This window comes from Rhineura floridana, chromosome 2, assembly GCF_030035675.1.
Source record: "Rhineura floridana isolate rRhiFlo1 chromosome 2, rRhiFlo1.hap2, whole genome shotgun sequence".
NCBI classification, from domain to species: Eukaryota; Metazoa; Chordata; class Lepidosauria; order Squamata; family Rhineuridae; genus Rhineura; species Rhineura floridana.
In genome coordinates, this window is record NC_084481.1 from 27,583,387 (window position 1) to 27,599,806 (window position 16,420).

A 16,420-nucleotide genomic window follows, 5' to 3' on the forward strand; every position below is an offset into this window, starting at 1 on the left:
CACACTGAACTCCTAAAGTGCTGCTCAATAAAATAGATTAAAAATAGACGTGACCAAGCACACACACAGTGTCATATGTTATTCACAGCACAGTCCTATACCTGTTTACTCAGAAATGTCCTACAGATTTCAGCAGGGCTTATTCACAAGTAAGTGAGTATATAGGACTGGAACCTCAATGACATGTAGGTATCAAAACCTGGGGGGAAAAGTGTAAGCAACAGTATTTTCAAAAAATGTGTTGTTTTCCCTTTCCTTGTATTTTTCCCACCATTTCCATTTCCCCCCTCAGCTTCCATCCCACTGTATATATTTTCCACATTAGTAGTTAGTCACAGTTAATAACCAAAGCAAAAAGATGCAGCAAGGTGCATAAAATTAAATCTGAAAGAAAACAGTTATTCCTGAATCTCACTGAGATCAATTGAATTTAAGTTAGTTGTGTCTAACTGGAGCCACTGATTTCAGTGGACTTAAGAATTATTCTTTCAATTGGGGTCTACAGTCATGATCTATAAAATTATGTGCACCTGCATACAGAAAGGTAGACACACTTTTTAAAAATGGCTTTGCACAGCAACTCCAGCCACTCTCTCTAACAGAAAGGCAAATTCATTTGCTGTCGGGAGCTGCTTTGAGAAAAATAGTAAAGAAAACTTTCATCTGTGTTGATCAGATCTTGCCCAGTGCTCATATAGTGCCCAGTGCATGAATGTATGGCATTTTTACTAATTCGGGGTGGGGGGGGGAAAGAGAGAGAGAGAGAGAGAGACAGAGAGAGAGACAGAGAGAGAGACAGAAAGAGACAGAGACAGAGAGACAGAGACAGAGAGTCACCAGTTTCTGTCAACTGGTCCTAACTTTAGCCCTTTTTCTACTACCACCCCATACCATTGATTCTTCAAACTTCTACCAAAGTGTCTTTTCAGGTAGCAAAATGGTCTGCATCAGAAGGGAGGCAAATATATGCAATGCAGAGCATGCACTTATTGGGATTCAAGCCAACATGTCCCCAAAACATCACACCAAACTGAATGTGGCTGCAACAAAAAATGCAAGGCTGGAAAAATATAAAAGAACATGAGCAAAATAAATTCGGTTACAAAGAAAGGTTAAAATTATAACTTAAAATGCAACTAAAAATTGGTTACTGAACCAGTACTAAACTCCATTATATCATATTTATACAAAATGGTATTCTGATTTAAACACATGAGATAATCGGATGTGTTTTTTATTCCTGAGTTCAAATGACGGCTTGAGTTGCTATAGGAAAGGAACAAAAAATACAAAATGAGAAGCTTAAAATAAAATTTATTGTAATACAAAAGGGTATGTGCTTAAGATACATAAATAACATACAATGCAAACGAAAAATGGGGCACATGATATATCACTTCAACTGAAGCAAAAGCATACAACACATGCCAAAGCAAAGTTTAAATGCTTTTACATTTCCAAAGGAGCATTAATGATGCCAACAAAAGAAAAAGAAAAAATACGACAAGTAAAATGCTTGAATATCAAGAACTGGTATTGCCGTGAACACAAAAGTACATTAAGCTTTATTAAGAATATTTAGGCAAAAACATTTAATATTTTGCAGCGCTTAATACAATATTTGTGATCTTGCTCATGTGACAGATTTCCACCGGAATGTAGCTGCTGCTGAATATAATCAGGCCCATTAGGCTGAGGTCACATCCTATTTTATACGGTCACATGGGCATTTCCATACGTGAGGTGCTTCAACAGGTCTTTAGCATGACTGCAAAACCTAGACTGGCCAAAATGCTCATTCACATTACACTTTCTTTTGCAAAGATGCAGAGAAAACTATTGTCAAAGATTTTGTGCACACATAATACTAAACCATAGCACTATGTGTACAAGATGGAGTATCAGTCTGCACCCTTCCTCCTTCCCCTGCAGCATTTAGTTTCACTTTCCATGATCCTTGGCTTGTTCTTACATACAAACCGGATAACAAATTCTGGTCAGTTTCAAAACAAACCAGCTAGTTTAGCTAACCAAAGTTTAAACGTTTTAAACCATGACTTCTGGTTTGTACATTAAGACAAGCCAGGATTCACAGAAAGTGAAACTAAATGCTGTAGAAGTTCTTCTCGTGGCTGTACAGGAGGAGGAAGAGGAGGGAGAGCACACAAACCTGAGCCTTCACTCAAGCTTGTCTCCGCTTGTGTACACAGCACTAACTTGTGTATGAAAATTCTTCATCATGGATGATCTAGGTTGTCATACTGGCCCAGACATTATGGGTTATATCCACCGAAATCACCCATTCACAAAAGCCACTTGCACAATGGAAGTTTCCCTCTCTCTCCCTGCAGCCTCCCCCCTCAAATTTGCTCTACAGGGTTGGGGCACAGCTTCATTGTGCAAGTAGAAATTCTTCCACAAACAGGATGGCTTTGTTGGATACAACCCTAACTTACTAAATTAACACTTTCCTTTACTATCTATTGAAGCAAGTTAAGGAGGGCTTCCTAAATACAACCATGCCAAGGACACCAAAGATCAGCAAATGCTTCAGAGATGCTTATTTTGTAAAGAACTGAAATGAAGAGCCCAGGAAAGTAGTAATGGTGCTGTTGGGACAGGAGAGAATTGTCTCCATCCTGATGTATACCTCAAAAAAACTGAAACCCACTCTTAGCAACACTTTCCATACCACATAAATTAATGGTTTCATGGTCTCATATTTATGAGCTATCCTCCATGCTAAATCTTGTGCAGACTCGCCTTTCTCAAAGTGGGGAGAGAAATATGCAGGAGAGTGGGGGAGTATGCAAACTAACACAAGTCCACTTCTTATCACCTCTCTCCAGGAAGCACCCAGCTCCACAGAAAGAAAAAAGGACAATATTAATTGCCACCACCAACCTTTTATGGAAAGCCATCACAAAGCAGCTTACAATAAAAACAACTAAATATAAAACAGCATAAACTAAAATTATAGGGGGCCAGCAACAGAATCAACAAAAAGTTCAGCAGTATAAAAATACCACAAGGGAAGGGGCCAAGCACAGTTCTTAGGAAACGGAATTCTGTAAGTGTGGGGCCACTACTGAGAAGGCCTTGTCCCAATATCCACTGATCTGATCAGCCTTAGTAGTGGGCCAGACAGCCTGACCTGCAAGGTCCACATAATGACCCAGGGAGATCCATATAGGTGTAGGAGGTCCTTCGAACAACACTTAAATTGAACCCAGAAACAAGTGGATAACCAACGCAACTGATATAAAATTGGTCTAATGTGTTCAAACTGCCTAGCCTCTACAAACATTCTAGTGGCTGAATTTTATGGCAGCTAAATTTTCCAGACTGTCTTTAAAAGGCAGCCCTACCAATCCAAATGTGACAGGCACCCAACACCTTCCAGTCCAAATATGATTATTCAGGTCCTCCCAGTCATTACAATATAGGAGGCTTTGAGTGCCACATTTCTCTACCCCAACAGTTGTGCTGATTGATCATTCAGGAGTTCATGGAATTGATTTGTGCATAGTTTTGGTTTTTGTTATTTTAATTTGCAGCACTCCTTTTTTCAAAGACTTTTAAAGCATATCCCAGAGCTATTATGGTCCTACTCTTTCTTGTTGATTAGGTCCATCAGTCACCACACACATCCCCCATAAAATAGACACACACACCCCATGTTTATCTGAGGGCCTGCATGGACAATATTTTACTTTCTTGGGATTGACTGGTATGAGTCTTGGGCTTGTGACTGTCTCCTCTGTAAGAGAAGATTTTACATTAAAAGGACCTACAGGACCTTCTAAATCACTGAGGAGGAAATGCACAAGCTGTCAGAAGATGGAAACACTCTCTTCCCAAGGAGGATGACGTATACACATAAACACCTATCTACAGCAGGCCTTTAGTTACATATGCTGCCTTTTTCCCTTGTCCCCCTTCCCACATGAAAGTCTGAATGTCCCTTATCTAGGACAGGGATAGGATTGCTTTCTTCTTGTGTGATAGACCAACCCATTTTAAGCTTACAAAGACAGACTTAATACTTAGGATCCCCTAATAGTTTAGGAATAACCATGTGCATTAAGAAAGCTAACCAGTGATCTACTTTGATTGAGAAATGCCTTACATGATAAGACCAACAACCACTCAATCCAGCATTCTTTGCAAGAATCCCAGTAACCCACAGGCACTAGTGGGAGACAAGTGGATCAGTCTACTTTCTTAGCCTGTTCTAGATCAAAGAGGTAGGTTGCTTCCACACTAACCCTTTCCTCTGGAATTGACATCTCTTGTTCACTCACTTTTTATAGGGAATCAGCACAGCTTTTGTGATATCCTCCTGTGCTTTGCCCAGACCTGATTTGTTGTGAATTTATTTGCTGTAAAATACAATTGCAGCACCATCAATTGTGCACTGATAAATCACTGCTGGAACTTTTAGAGGGAATTGTACTTTTCAACAGAAAGCTTCCTGGTCGCAGATCCAGGCTATTTTATTGCGTCCCTGGTCAGCAGCTGGAGATGAATTGCCCTTTATTTAGTCCATTTTTACCAGAGTGGAAGGCAGGGAGGGCTGCTGCTGCATACTTAGTCTCCTGTCGGGGGTTGCTGCACTTAGTGCTAGGAATTGAGGAGAGGCAGTGAGGAGGTGGGTGGTGGTTAGGCACATCAGAAGAGCCAATGCAGCACTCCCACAGTGCTAACCTACACACCCCGATCTTTCTTTCTCCTGGAAAGCGCATTGACACTGCTGACAGGAAGCCAGATACACAGTGTCACCCCTTCCCTCCAGCCGCTCCTGTGCTTTGCTCCCCAATGGGGGTGGGGTAGAGAGGAGAAGAAAAGTTAAATTACTGGGTCTCTTGCCATTCTTGCTCCCCCCCTCTTTTCTTTCACTAAGCACTAATTATAGCACTAATTTAATTCACACATACAACAGGAACAGAAGCTGACTAAATAAGTGATAATCACTCACTAATCGTTCAGCAACACTGACCACAGAAGCAATAAAACAGGCAAAGCTTGTGAACTGGAAGCTTTCAATTAGAACGGGAAAGAGCATTTGCTGAATGCCACTTTCTTGTGAACAGGCATTATAAGATGATCTCAACCATGTGGAAGGGCACTGCTAACTGCACAGGAAGTTGTCTAACACCAAGTCAGACCATCAGTCCATCTACCTCAGTAAGGCCAAACTAAGCAGCACCTCCCAGACTGAATCTGGGCCCTTCTACATGCAAAGCATTTTGACCACCCCAGGCTCTTTCCTCTTGCTTACATAGAAATTAGAGGTTCCAAAAAGCACTTAATACATTTTCAGGTAATGGGAGAAAAACAATACCTCAGTAGTGTTAAAAGGATCTAGCGTGAAATCAACTGTGCTACACCCCCACTGCTACTTGTGATTTTATTTGCAACATTATTAAATACATACTTAGTGCACCTATTGTTATTTATTCATTCATGGTATGCTTTAGGTAGAATCTAGAGTAAATATCTCAATTTTGGTGCCTCAACAATTGTTTCAATCAGCTTTTGGAAATCAAAGGCTCAATACAAGCAGTTTTCCAATATGCTGCTATTAGAATATTTACTTGGGCTTACTATCAATGCTTTTCTACGCTGTAATACGTTCCAATATTTATAAGCATGTTATATTGTTTAAACTATATTTCTACATATTGTTACAAAATGATTGATACAAAGAGTCCTGTCACCTCAGTTCATTTTCAGCTTTTTCCAGTGCTGTACAAATTGAATGGATGACTTTGCATATATTTGCTTACATTGAAAGCAACTGAAGGATTAAGGTCCTTAAGAACAGAACAGAGAAAAATCTAAGAAACGATTGTTGTGTGCTAAAATCCAACCAAACCTTAACGGTAAAATGTATCCACTTATAAAAAATATATGATTTGGGTATGAAATTTCCTATACCTATTGCTCCAATTTTCTTTGTAACAGTTATGCCTTTAACAGTTATACCTAGAAAGGTTTCTGTATTTTTTCAATACCCCTAGAAATTCCCTTCTGAATTCAGTCCTTAGGCATGACACAACAGCAAGTTTAGACAACACACTTTTTCATGTTTTTTTCCAATTTGCTTTCTGAAAAAGCAATTAAAGCAATTTGTATTACATTAGATACTAATTTTTGGTATCTCAAGCAATATTTACAAAACACCAAAAACAAAACTAAATTATCTGGAACTGCAATCTAGAGAAACTGGAGCATGTTTAAAGATAAAAGCAAACTCTCTGAAACTAGAGCCCATTCCTTTAGTTTTGCTCTCCCCGACCTTCCATTCTATACACTACAGTAGTGGAGATGTCCTCATTTGACTCGGGTGACACTTTTTTCCACACAGTCTCTTTTAATGCAAGTTCGTGCTGAAGACTCTCATAGTCCAATGGTCCAAAGGAATGCTAGTTGTTCAAGCAACATACATTATTTATTAGATTACTGGTGGAAAAAAAACACATTCTAGCATTACTGATATTTAGCAAATAGCATTAGTTAGCTGTCAACATTAACTCTTCACTGCCTCCTGACCTTGCTAAATATTCAGTTTCAAGACAGTAAGGGAATTTGTATACTTTAGAAAACAGTGGGGGATGGGGAGGAGAATCACCCAACCAACTTCATTCACTATAGGATAAGTTGGTAATATTCAGAGGGCCAAATATTACATTTCTGAGGCTCTCTTCCTCCTTCAGTTATCCCTCCCCCCCCCAACGTTCACATTTCAGCTTTCCTCTTAACCTTGCAGCTGCAGGTGGGCAGCTGTATTCCATACCCAATCCCAAGCTTTAAAGGTTGAGAACTGGGCTTGTTTGACTTGACACATGCCTCTAGCCCCCGCCCCCGCCCCAAAATACTCTGTGAGATCTAACACCTATAGTAAGAAGCAAAAGGTAACTGAAGTCTCTCTCTAAACCATCTAGTATAGTTAGAAGAAAAAACTGGGAAGCTTCCATCCTTCTCATTACATCTCCCAGCAATTCCCAATTCAGCCATCAGAGCACCAGACACTGCAGAAACCAGTTCACAACTGTTACCCTGAGCACCAAGTGCTTTTTCATATCTTATCTATGATGCAAATACCTTATGTACAAGAAGACTGGAATATACTTGGGTGGGCATACAAATTCATGGTAACTGGCCCAAGATGACTTTAGGCCATTATACATATTGCTCAATCTTGCTTGAGGCTAGATTGAATATAACAAACCTAGGTTTGTTAAAAGCAGCAGTAAAAAATGGTGTGCTGCCAGGTGCCAAATTACTAATAAAGTAGGCAAAATGGCAAAAGCCAGTGATTAAATAATTACTTGTTTAGCATCTGGCATTGAGCTCCAGATATCACAATTTGGTTTAATTGTACTTGAACACTCAGAATGTAAGTATTGATGCAATACATTTCATTGAGCAATCAGAAAATGAGAAACCTACAATATACACATTATACACAAATATCATTAAATACCTTTGACTTACCCGTTGATCACCACCTTCCCTGCGAGGATCAAGCTTCTTTGCAAAGTGCCTCAAGTTATCATAATTATGGAAATTGCACAAAGAAACCAGTTCCTGCAATGGTCAGAACATCACATTGTTCTATATACAAATCAACAGAGTTTATACGCTACTATGATTCACATCTATAGTCTGGCATTATCTAATTACATAGCTAATCAGATCACATAAAAAAGTCGACTTGTTACTCTACACTTTACCAAAATAAATTCTAAAATTGGTTTGAAATGTAGTTGAAACATTGATTCACAAGGAAATAAAAAGAAAGGAATCAGCATTTTTGGCAACCAACATTATGTGAACAGCTGAACTAAAATAGCTGTGTGTGCATTTTGTGAATACTTTTTCACTTGTAAAATGCACCCCCTCTCTTCGCAGGGAAGACTGGGCTACAGCTTTAGCATCATCTTTGCTCAACAGGCAGCCTTCTTTCTAGTGACATCATGAGACAGCATCAGCAAGTTGCTTCTTGTAGAACTGTTATTAGAGAGATGGCTGACGATTTTCAAAAAATGCCATCCAAGCTGCAGCCAAATGGGTCAATGAACACCAACAAGCCATAGGAGAGAGGTTTGCTTTTGGCAAACCTTTAGGGGACCTGAACACCATTCTAAACTGAAAAAAAATATTCACACCTTAATATCTGGCTCAGCCCTATGAATCAAGGTACAAGAACAATTGTTCATGCTTGGATCTGCAAAAGGTTTCTCCAGATGACATTTTCCAAATGCTTGTAGAAATTCTAATTTGGCAGAGGAAGTACAACTTTCCCTGCCCATCTTCTAAATTAGCAATGATTAAATATGAGGTGGGCATGCAAAGAGAACGTCTACTAAAATTCTGATGCAGACCAAAGAAAATATTGAAGTGAGAAGCCCTACTTACATGACAAAAGTGTATCCCCTTAACGCTGTTGCCCATCTTGTCCAGAGGAGGTGACCAGCACATCATCCCCATAACATTGGGAACAACCAGGAGAATGCCACCAGCAACTCCTGATTTTGCAGGAAGACCAACCTATATTAAATGGAACAATAAAAATGCTTCAATTTAAGTATTTAAATATATTAAATCAGCACACAGTGTTTAGTGGGCATCTGTAACAGTAGTCCTATGGTCAAGGAGACAGTACTCCTGCTCCTATGCCAGCGTCAGTGAGGTATCAGACCTTAGCTTACTTACAGAAGTTAAGAAGGGAGCTATGAATTTAACAAATATGAACAAAAAGATGTCCGCAAACGTAAGTCCTTGTTGCATCTTCCTATTATATCCATACATAATAAAATAACGACTAAAAGAGAATGGGGCAGTATCATTTATGCTTTCAGCAGTAAAAGAGCAAGTAAGCCATTTGGAAGAGATGAACCACTGTCCTTCTGTGATGTCTACACATGCTAGTAATAGAGAAATTCACATCTAATGATTGAAGATATGACAATGCAAGAAGGAAGTTTAAGGCTCTCTCTCTCTTTAGGAACACTAGTCCAAAGAGAGACTGACTACAAGAGGAAAAATGTAGGCCTCTAACCAGCAACTGAATGCAAGGCAATTGTCTAGTTTAACACAGGTTTTGGGTGTCTCTCCAGGTACAGGTGTGGGCAACCATAGAGCACAAAGTCTTTTCAGGACTGACTTATTGGTATCAACTTATGTTTTAGGTATTTAGTGATAACCTCATACAACTTAGCTTGGAGTTCCCCATTATCATAGAGACTGCTTGGGCCTCCAAAGACAAAGTGCCTTTCACTCTAGCTGCAGCTGTGATCACTGATGAATAGGGATGGTCTTATCATGATCATCTAGGCTCCAATAGCCTCCTGCTTAGGATACTGCAGTATGTTACACATGGAACTGCCCTCAAAGATTGATAGGAAGTTTCAGTTAGTTCAGAATAGTAACTGGAATAGCTTGTTAAGAGCACAATCATGCAATTTTAAAGAGTTCCACCAATTGCTTGTTTGTTTCAGAGTCCAATTCAAAGTCCTTGAGACTTATTATGAATATGCCCATATGCTTAAGGTGCAATCCTAACCCTAGATCTACTGGGATGCGCATGTTAGGATCTGGCAGATCTCCAGCTGAGCCATCCAGGTCCTGGCGTTGCCAGGCTATGCCAGCGTGACTCCATCCTGGCTCATCTGGAGATACACTGGTGTAAGTCCCTCAGCCAACGCAGCAGAGACCAGCGTAAGTCCAAAAAAAAAGGGTGTTCCAGGGGAATGGTAAGGAGGGGGACTTTCTCTGGATCCTAATTCCATTCAGCTTGGTCATGGGACCTGGGGGTGTTACGTCAGACTCTATTTTAAAGGCTTGTTTTCCCTTTGCCAGGCCTGGACCAGCTCAGCCAGCAGTAGCCTCACTCCTGAATGGCATCTGGATCTGGCATACTTTACGCCAGCTTTAGTTTAGTTAGGATTGCTTCCTATGTTAACTGCCAATTGTATTTTCTGAGTATGTCCGCCATCAGAAGTGAGGCAGATGTCAATCAAAGTGGTCTTTTTGCTATAGCAGCCCAATTATGTAATGATCTCTCCAAGGATGCTCATTTAGTGTCAACTTTATTAAACTTTTTATTCACACACATATTTTAAATAAGGTTCATTTGATTTTTCTTCATTTGCCATTTTTAACTGCAGTTTTTACTGTTGGTTTGTTTTAGTGAGCTGTATTTTTAACTTAGTGTCTGTTCTTTTATACTGTTGTCAACTGCCTTGGAATCAGTTTTGATGAAGAATGGGATATAAACATTTTAAATAAAATAACATTTAGTGAAAAGCTAGAATCTATTTTACAGAGTGTATGTCACCACTTAGCCTAGATCCTTTTAGAGCTTCTGTCAAATGCTAGTGTGAAAACGGTACTTACATGGAAGGCAAACTGTCCTGAGAAGTCATACATGCCACAGGAATGCATTAAACTCAGAGTGTTTCGAACTGCTTCCGGACTCAGCACTCTCTCGCCAGTGATTGGGCAAAATCCTCCATTAGCCAATGTTGCTGCCATTACACTGGCCGACTCACAAGTCACTTCTATGGAACACAGCTTAAGAAAGGGGGTGGGGGGAAGGTGAGTATACGAACACTTACAAACTATTACATACAAGCAGTAAGCAAATAGATGAAAGGACTACCGTACAAAAGCTAGATGCAACTACAGACGACTGTATTAACCTCTATGAACAATGTCAGCAAAGCATACATGGAATGAGTTGTCAGCAGATTAGGGAGGAAATCCATATCTGACAGAGTGAATCACAAATGCTGGGTTTTTAAATGATGGTAGATAAATGCTTTAGATCAATAAGCAAGGCACTATAGTTATTATGTTCAACATAAAAATATTAATTTGCTATTCCTAGAAGATGCAATTTTACCCATCAGATGAATCTTCTAGACAACACAATACACAATACAGAAAATTATTCTGCTTCCACAGAGTTGGATTGCTACCTTCCATTAAGATCAAGCAGTGAAAAATGAAGATTTCTTTGAGCTATGCAAGTGGAAGCTTGCTTGCACAACCGTCTTGCCTACTCTTGCCCCCCCCAAATTAAATTATTTTATTTGTGACACTTGTATACCACCCCATAACAAAATTATCTTGGCAATTTACAATTAATAATTCTAAAAACAATTTAAATATAAGACAAATGCATAAAATCAAAAGTTAGCATGAAAAGCAGTTCCTGGGAATCAGGGGATGCTCTGTAACAGTATGGAATACAGTGTGTTGGGTGGAGGGGGGGGAGGGGCACTGCCATCTCATTTCAGTGTCTCATGCTTTGGATCCAACCAAGCCAAAGACAACAGAAACTTACAAGAAAAAATATGCCAAAAACCTCACCAATACTATGTTTACACAGACTATAGGATCTCCTAAACACCACTTCCTTAACATTATCAAATCACAGAATAAGTCCATAACCACTTGAATCCATTTCAACTATTGGTCTCCATTTGCAGCTTGTATAAAAAATAATTCAAACTGAAACGTCTCCAGTACAAATCCTCCACTCCAATATAACTCATCCAGTTTGCCAAACTTACAACTGCGTATGTATATGGATATATGGCAATCTTAATAGTGGAAGATCCAGGGGAGACATTGGAAGCCTGCTTTGTGTGCCAAAGAGGATCCCACAGTGTACTCTAAATATATTTGATTTGAAATGTTAGATATAAGCTGCTAGAGAAGCCAACAGTTATTATGCACGTTAATTAATTTTATGTATTTATATAAACATCAAATAAGACAATGAAATAAAGCAGGTAAGTACAGTAACATAAAAAACCAAAGCCCCCTACCCCCCAAAAAATTACACCTTAATATCATTTGACTGTCCCTTATAGGTATCATCTCTGTCCAAAGTTTAAGAAATGCAGCCGAAAAGGCTAGATTGGATCAGAATTCCATATTGATTCATGTTATGATCTCATAATACTGCAACAGCAATCTGACAGAGATCTTGACTGCACATGAGATTAGTGTACTGCAATTTTATTGTCTTTACGGTTCCTACTGGGAGAAAGAGCTGGATATAAATAAATTAATAAGCAAGCAAGCATATGTGAATAAGTTAAGTAATGTAGAATTGTTAATTGTTGATCCCAGTTTAGAGGTTCTGGTCATCGCTTTGGGTGCACAACTATTTCTGTAGCTTTTTACGTTTCTATTTGAGGATTACAGACATGAAGACTACTTAAGTTACCTGGAAGTAGAAGTCCAATATGCCAACCATATCTGTGCCTTCTGGAAAACACTGGAAAATAGTAGCAGATTTTAGTACTCTAGCTTTGTCATGAAGCTTCACAGATGGGGAGAGGGAGATGGCATGATGACATCACAGCTGACAGCCAATTAGCACCGTGCAGAGATAGTTTCTCATTGAAACCCACTAGAACAGGTTCTATACAAGTTCATTATTGGACAGGACTAGGTACATCTGACTAGAATGTGGCAAGTGCAAGTGAATTGTTATATTTATTGCTGTTCATCTGATACGAGTGTGCTGCTTTAGGCACCATTTTGTGGTAAAGTGGCATACAAATAAACAAATCAGTTAATTGTGCTTGCAGACAGCAAAAACTGCTGTTTTACTATGTACTGTATGCACCCTTTAGTTGATCAGGATTGTACCTTTTTTATAGTTGTTATGCAGTGAAAGGTTGTTCTGTTTGGTTTGTTTAGTAGACAGTATGAAAATTTAAGAAATCTGTGGCAATATAATCCAAAAGCATACCTTTTTCTCTTTCAAATAATAGCCTATTGCAAAGTTTCGGTCTCCACTCTCTCTTTCAGACTGAAACCTATAAAAAATGCAAAAATGCACCTCAAGACCAGACAATTATCAAGGAACTCACTACCACTTCTGCAATTTCCACTGTTCAAACAAAACCAGAAAAAGGAGAAGTGAAAGTCACTATGCACATCCAGCACCTTGCAAAAGTACTCAGACCTCTGACCAATGCTCTCATATTACTGAATTACAGATGGAACATTATAATCTCATTCTGTATCGTATTTTATTTTGAAATACTGAAACTCAAAATCAATTATTGTAAGGCGACATTTGTTTTATGTTGGGAAATGTTTGTAAGAAACATAAAAAACTGAAACATTTTGCTTGCATAAGCATTCAACCCCCACACATTAATATTTAGTAGCGCAACCTTTCACTGCAATAACAGTTTTAGGTCTTTTGGGGTAGGTATGTACCAGCTTTGCACACAGTGTCGGAGGGATTTTGGCCCATTCTTCCTGGCAGATTTGCTCCAGGTCGTTCAGGTTGGTTGGACATCACTTGTGGACCACAATTTTCAAAGAGTGCCACGTAAGGACTTTGACTGGGCCACTGTAGGACACTAACCTTTTTGTTCTCTAGCCACGACAATGTTGCTTTGGCCTTGTGCTTGGGGTCATTGTCCTGCTGAAAAGTGAATTTTCCCCCAAGCTTCAGTTTTTTAGTGGACTGAAGCAGGTTCTCTTGCAGTATTTCCCTGTACTTTGCTCCATCCATTCTTCCTTCAGTTTTAACAAGATACCCTAGTCCCTGCTGATGAGAAGCAGCCCCACAGCATGATGCTGCCACCACCATACTTCACTGTAGGGGTGGTGTGTTTTGAGATATGGGCAGTGTTAGGTTTGTGCCATACATAACGCTTTGAGTTTTAGCCAAAAAGCTCTATCTTGGTCTCATCTGACCACAGAACCTTTCCCACATCTCAGCTGGGGCACTCTCATGCTTTCTGGCAAACTCCAGACGTGCTTTCAGATGGTACTTTTTGAGTAACAGCTTCTTTCTTGCCACCCTCCCATACAGGCCAGTGTTATGCAGAGCTCTTGATATAGTTGACTGGTGCACCATTACTCCTCTCCTACCCACTGAACTCTGTAGCTCCATCAAAGTGATTGTTGACTTCTCTGTGGCTTCTCTCACAAGTGTCCTTTTTGTTCGAGCGCAGAGTTTTGAGGGACGGCCTTTTCTTGGCAGTGCCTGGGTGGTGTGATGCAGCTTCCACTTCTTGATTATTGATCCACCTATGCTCACTGGGATATCCAAACATTTGGATATTATTTTGTACCCTTTTCCTCGATAGGGCAATTTCTTTTATCTGTGTAAACTGGGAGCTTCCACAGCACAGGGGTTGATTTTAAGCAACATGTTTCAGTTTTTTATGTTTCTTACAAACATTTCCCAACATAAAACCAATGTCACCCTACAAGAACTGATTCTGAGTTTCAATGTTTCAAAATAAAATATCATACAGAATGAAATTACAGTGTGCCATTTGTAATTCAGTAATATGAGAGCACTGGTCAGAGGTCTGAGTACTTTTGCAAGGGACTGTACATGCTGATGAGATTATGGTAACAGCAATAACTCTACTGCCTTCCTTGATAGACCTAAGTGGCTACATTGGGGTAACTAATATGACATCTGTGGGTGCCAGCACGACCACCAGAACCTCCGACAGTGTTTGCAAAAAGTCTCAGTATATATCTCCTCAAAAATCTGCAATGCGTAAGAGACTTCTTGATGCTCCTGCTCAGTTCCTGTTTGCACTAGCTCAGCCTCTCCTACATTAAAAATACCCCTCAGATATGCTCACATTTCATTGGATGCCAGGACTTGACATCCACCTCCCTTCCATTCCGAGAAGTGCAGACAGCTTCTCTCCTTGAGTGAATAGAGTGGTGGCTAATGTAGGTGACTTTTTCCCCACACCTCATACCTTTTTGTGGTCCTAGCTCTTTCTGCTTTTATATGTAGCAGCCATTTTGTGATATCCCATACCCACCTGTGGCAGCCATTTTGTGACTAGTGCCCATGGCACTTCCTCAAAATTCCAACTGGCCTAAAAGGGTTGATGGCCCTGCTCTGTTTGGCAAGGCATAGGTTATTGTTGAATATGGGAAAATGTGGATTTTATGGGAATTAAATAAAAACATGAATTGGTGTTGAGGACTATTATTGGCCTTAAAAAAGGCTATCTACTGAGCATTTCTTCAATGTTGTTTCTGATAAGACTGCAATTCCTTATTATTAGATTTTAAAAAGCTGGAGAGGGTCATAGAAGATACCTAGTGCAATCCTATAAATGTCTACTGAGAAGTCACACTAAGTTCAATGGGTCTTACTCTCAGGTAAGTGCGCAATTTACAGATGCTATTCTTAATTTTGTTAGCAAAAAGTCATTTTTAAACTAGAGGTTTAAGCAGATGATTGTGTACATCACTGCATATGTGCACTGGGTGAGGAAATAGCAAACTGTAATTGCCACATAATTTTGCAGGTAGTCCAGGCTTTAACTGGTACAAGATACAGCAGGCCATTTCCTGATAAGCCATTACTGGAAGCAAACTCTGGCAGCATTCTGGAATCTGCACTGGCTTGCCTTTGGAAGACCATTCAAGGTGCTGCCTCTTCCCATTCCTCTTTTTAAACTTACAAAGCCATTAACAGTTTGGTTTAAGCATACTTAAGAGAGTCTGTTCCTTAACCCAGATCGAATAATGTAATGAGCCACGTTCACACTGCAAAAGACACAGAGAAGCATAATGGCTGCACTACAGCAATACAACTCTTTCCCTAGGAGATGCTCCAGTGCCAAACCATCTTTCAACAACTTGCAGGATCTTTATTTGGGTTTGACTTTTGTTGGCTACAACTAAGTCAATGAAGCAGTGGAATTTTAGAATAGCTTGCTTTTAAGGAGCATCTTGCACATGTTTGAACCAGTATTTCATAAAGCTGTTTCTCTCCTAGCCAGTGGCAATATCCTTCCCCTATCTGGTGAATACTCCCTGACCTTTCTGTATTGCAAATTGGGCATGCATATCTCCAGCTTCGTAAAAATAAATCCTACAGGAAAGGGAAAGAAACAAACATATTATTTTCTCTAAGGAGAGTTTAGAAGGGGCGTTTTTTCTCCCTCTTGCTGGGGTTTGGAGGAGGCAGCAGTAAGGCATGGCTGGTGCTTTCTGCAAAAGCCAAATTTCCAAAAGAAAAACCACTTCTCTCCACTCTACCTCACTCTATATGGAGAAAAGGTGAGGTCATTTCTCTCCCTCCCCAATGGGCTTTTGCAGGAGGCACCCTTCCCTTCCCCAAGTCCCAGAAGTGAGAGGTTGGGTGGGAACAATCCTACATAATGTTTATTTGAATAAATCAACACTTGCTTTAACTCATTTCTACCTAGCTCATGAAAGAATTCTGTATTAGCAAATGACAGTATTAGGTACAAAGGAAAATTTAAAACTAAGAAACATACTTACGTGGCATTACTGAACCCAACATATTCATTTCCAGCCATATTATTCATGAACTGCATCACCTATTAAAGAATCATCACAATTTTTTTCAGAATGCACAATAATATAT

The 16,420-nt window shown here is 39.6% G+C and overlaps 1 protein-coding gene across 4 annotated transcripts in view; it reads right to left on the minus strand.

Moving 5' to 3' along the window:
- The window catches only part of GLS (glutaminase), a 90,559-nt gene that overhangs the window by 22,282 nt on the left and 51,857 nt on the right, over positions 1 to 16,420 (minus strand). For 2 of the 4 annotated variants that reach the window (XM_061608203.1, XM_061608199.1), the window contains 6 exons: positions 16,315 to 16,373; positions 12,779 to 12,845; positions 12,248 to 12,298; positions 10,405 to 10,581; positions 8,425 to 8,556; positions 7,501 to 7,593 (listed from right to left, as the gene is read on the minus strand). In XM_061608203.1, coding sequence (XP_061464187.1) covers positions 7,501 to 7,593; positions 8,425 to 8,556; positions 10,405 to 10,581; positions 12,248 to 12,298; positions 12,779 to 12,845; positions 16,315 to 16,373 — 579 coding nt within the window. Of the gene's footprint in view, positions 1 to 1,325; positions 6,429 to 7,489; positions 7,594 to 8,424; positions 8,557 to 10,404; positions 10,582 to 12,247; positions 12,299 to 12,778; positions 12,846 to 16,314; positions 16,374 to 16,420 lie in introns of those variants that run through there. The other 2 variants (XM_061608200.1, XM_061608201.1) reach the window with 2 other exon arrangements.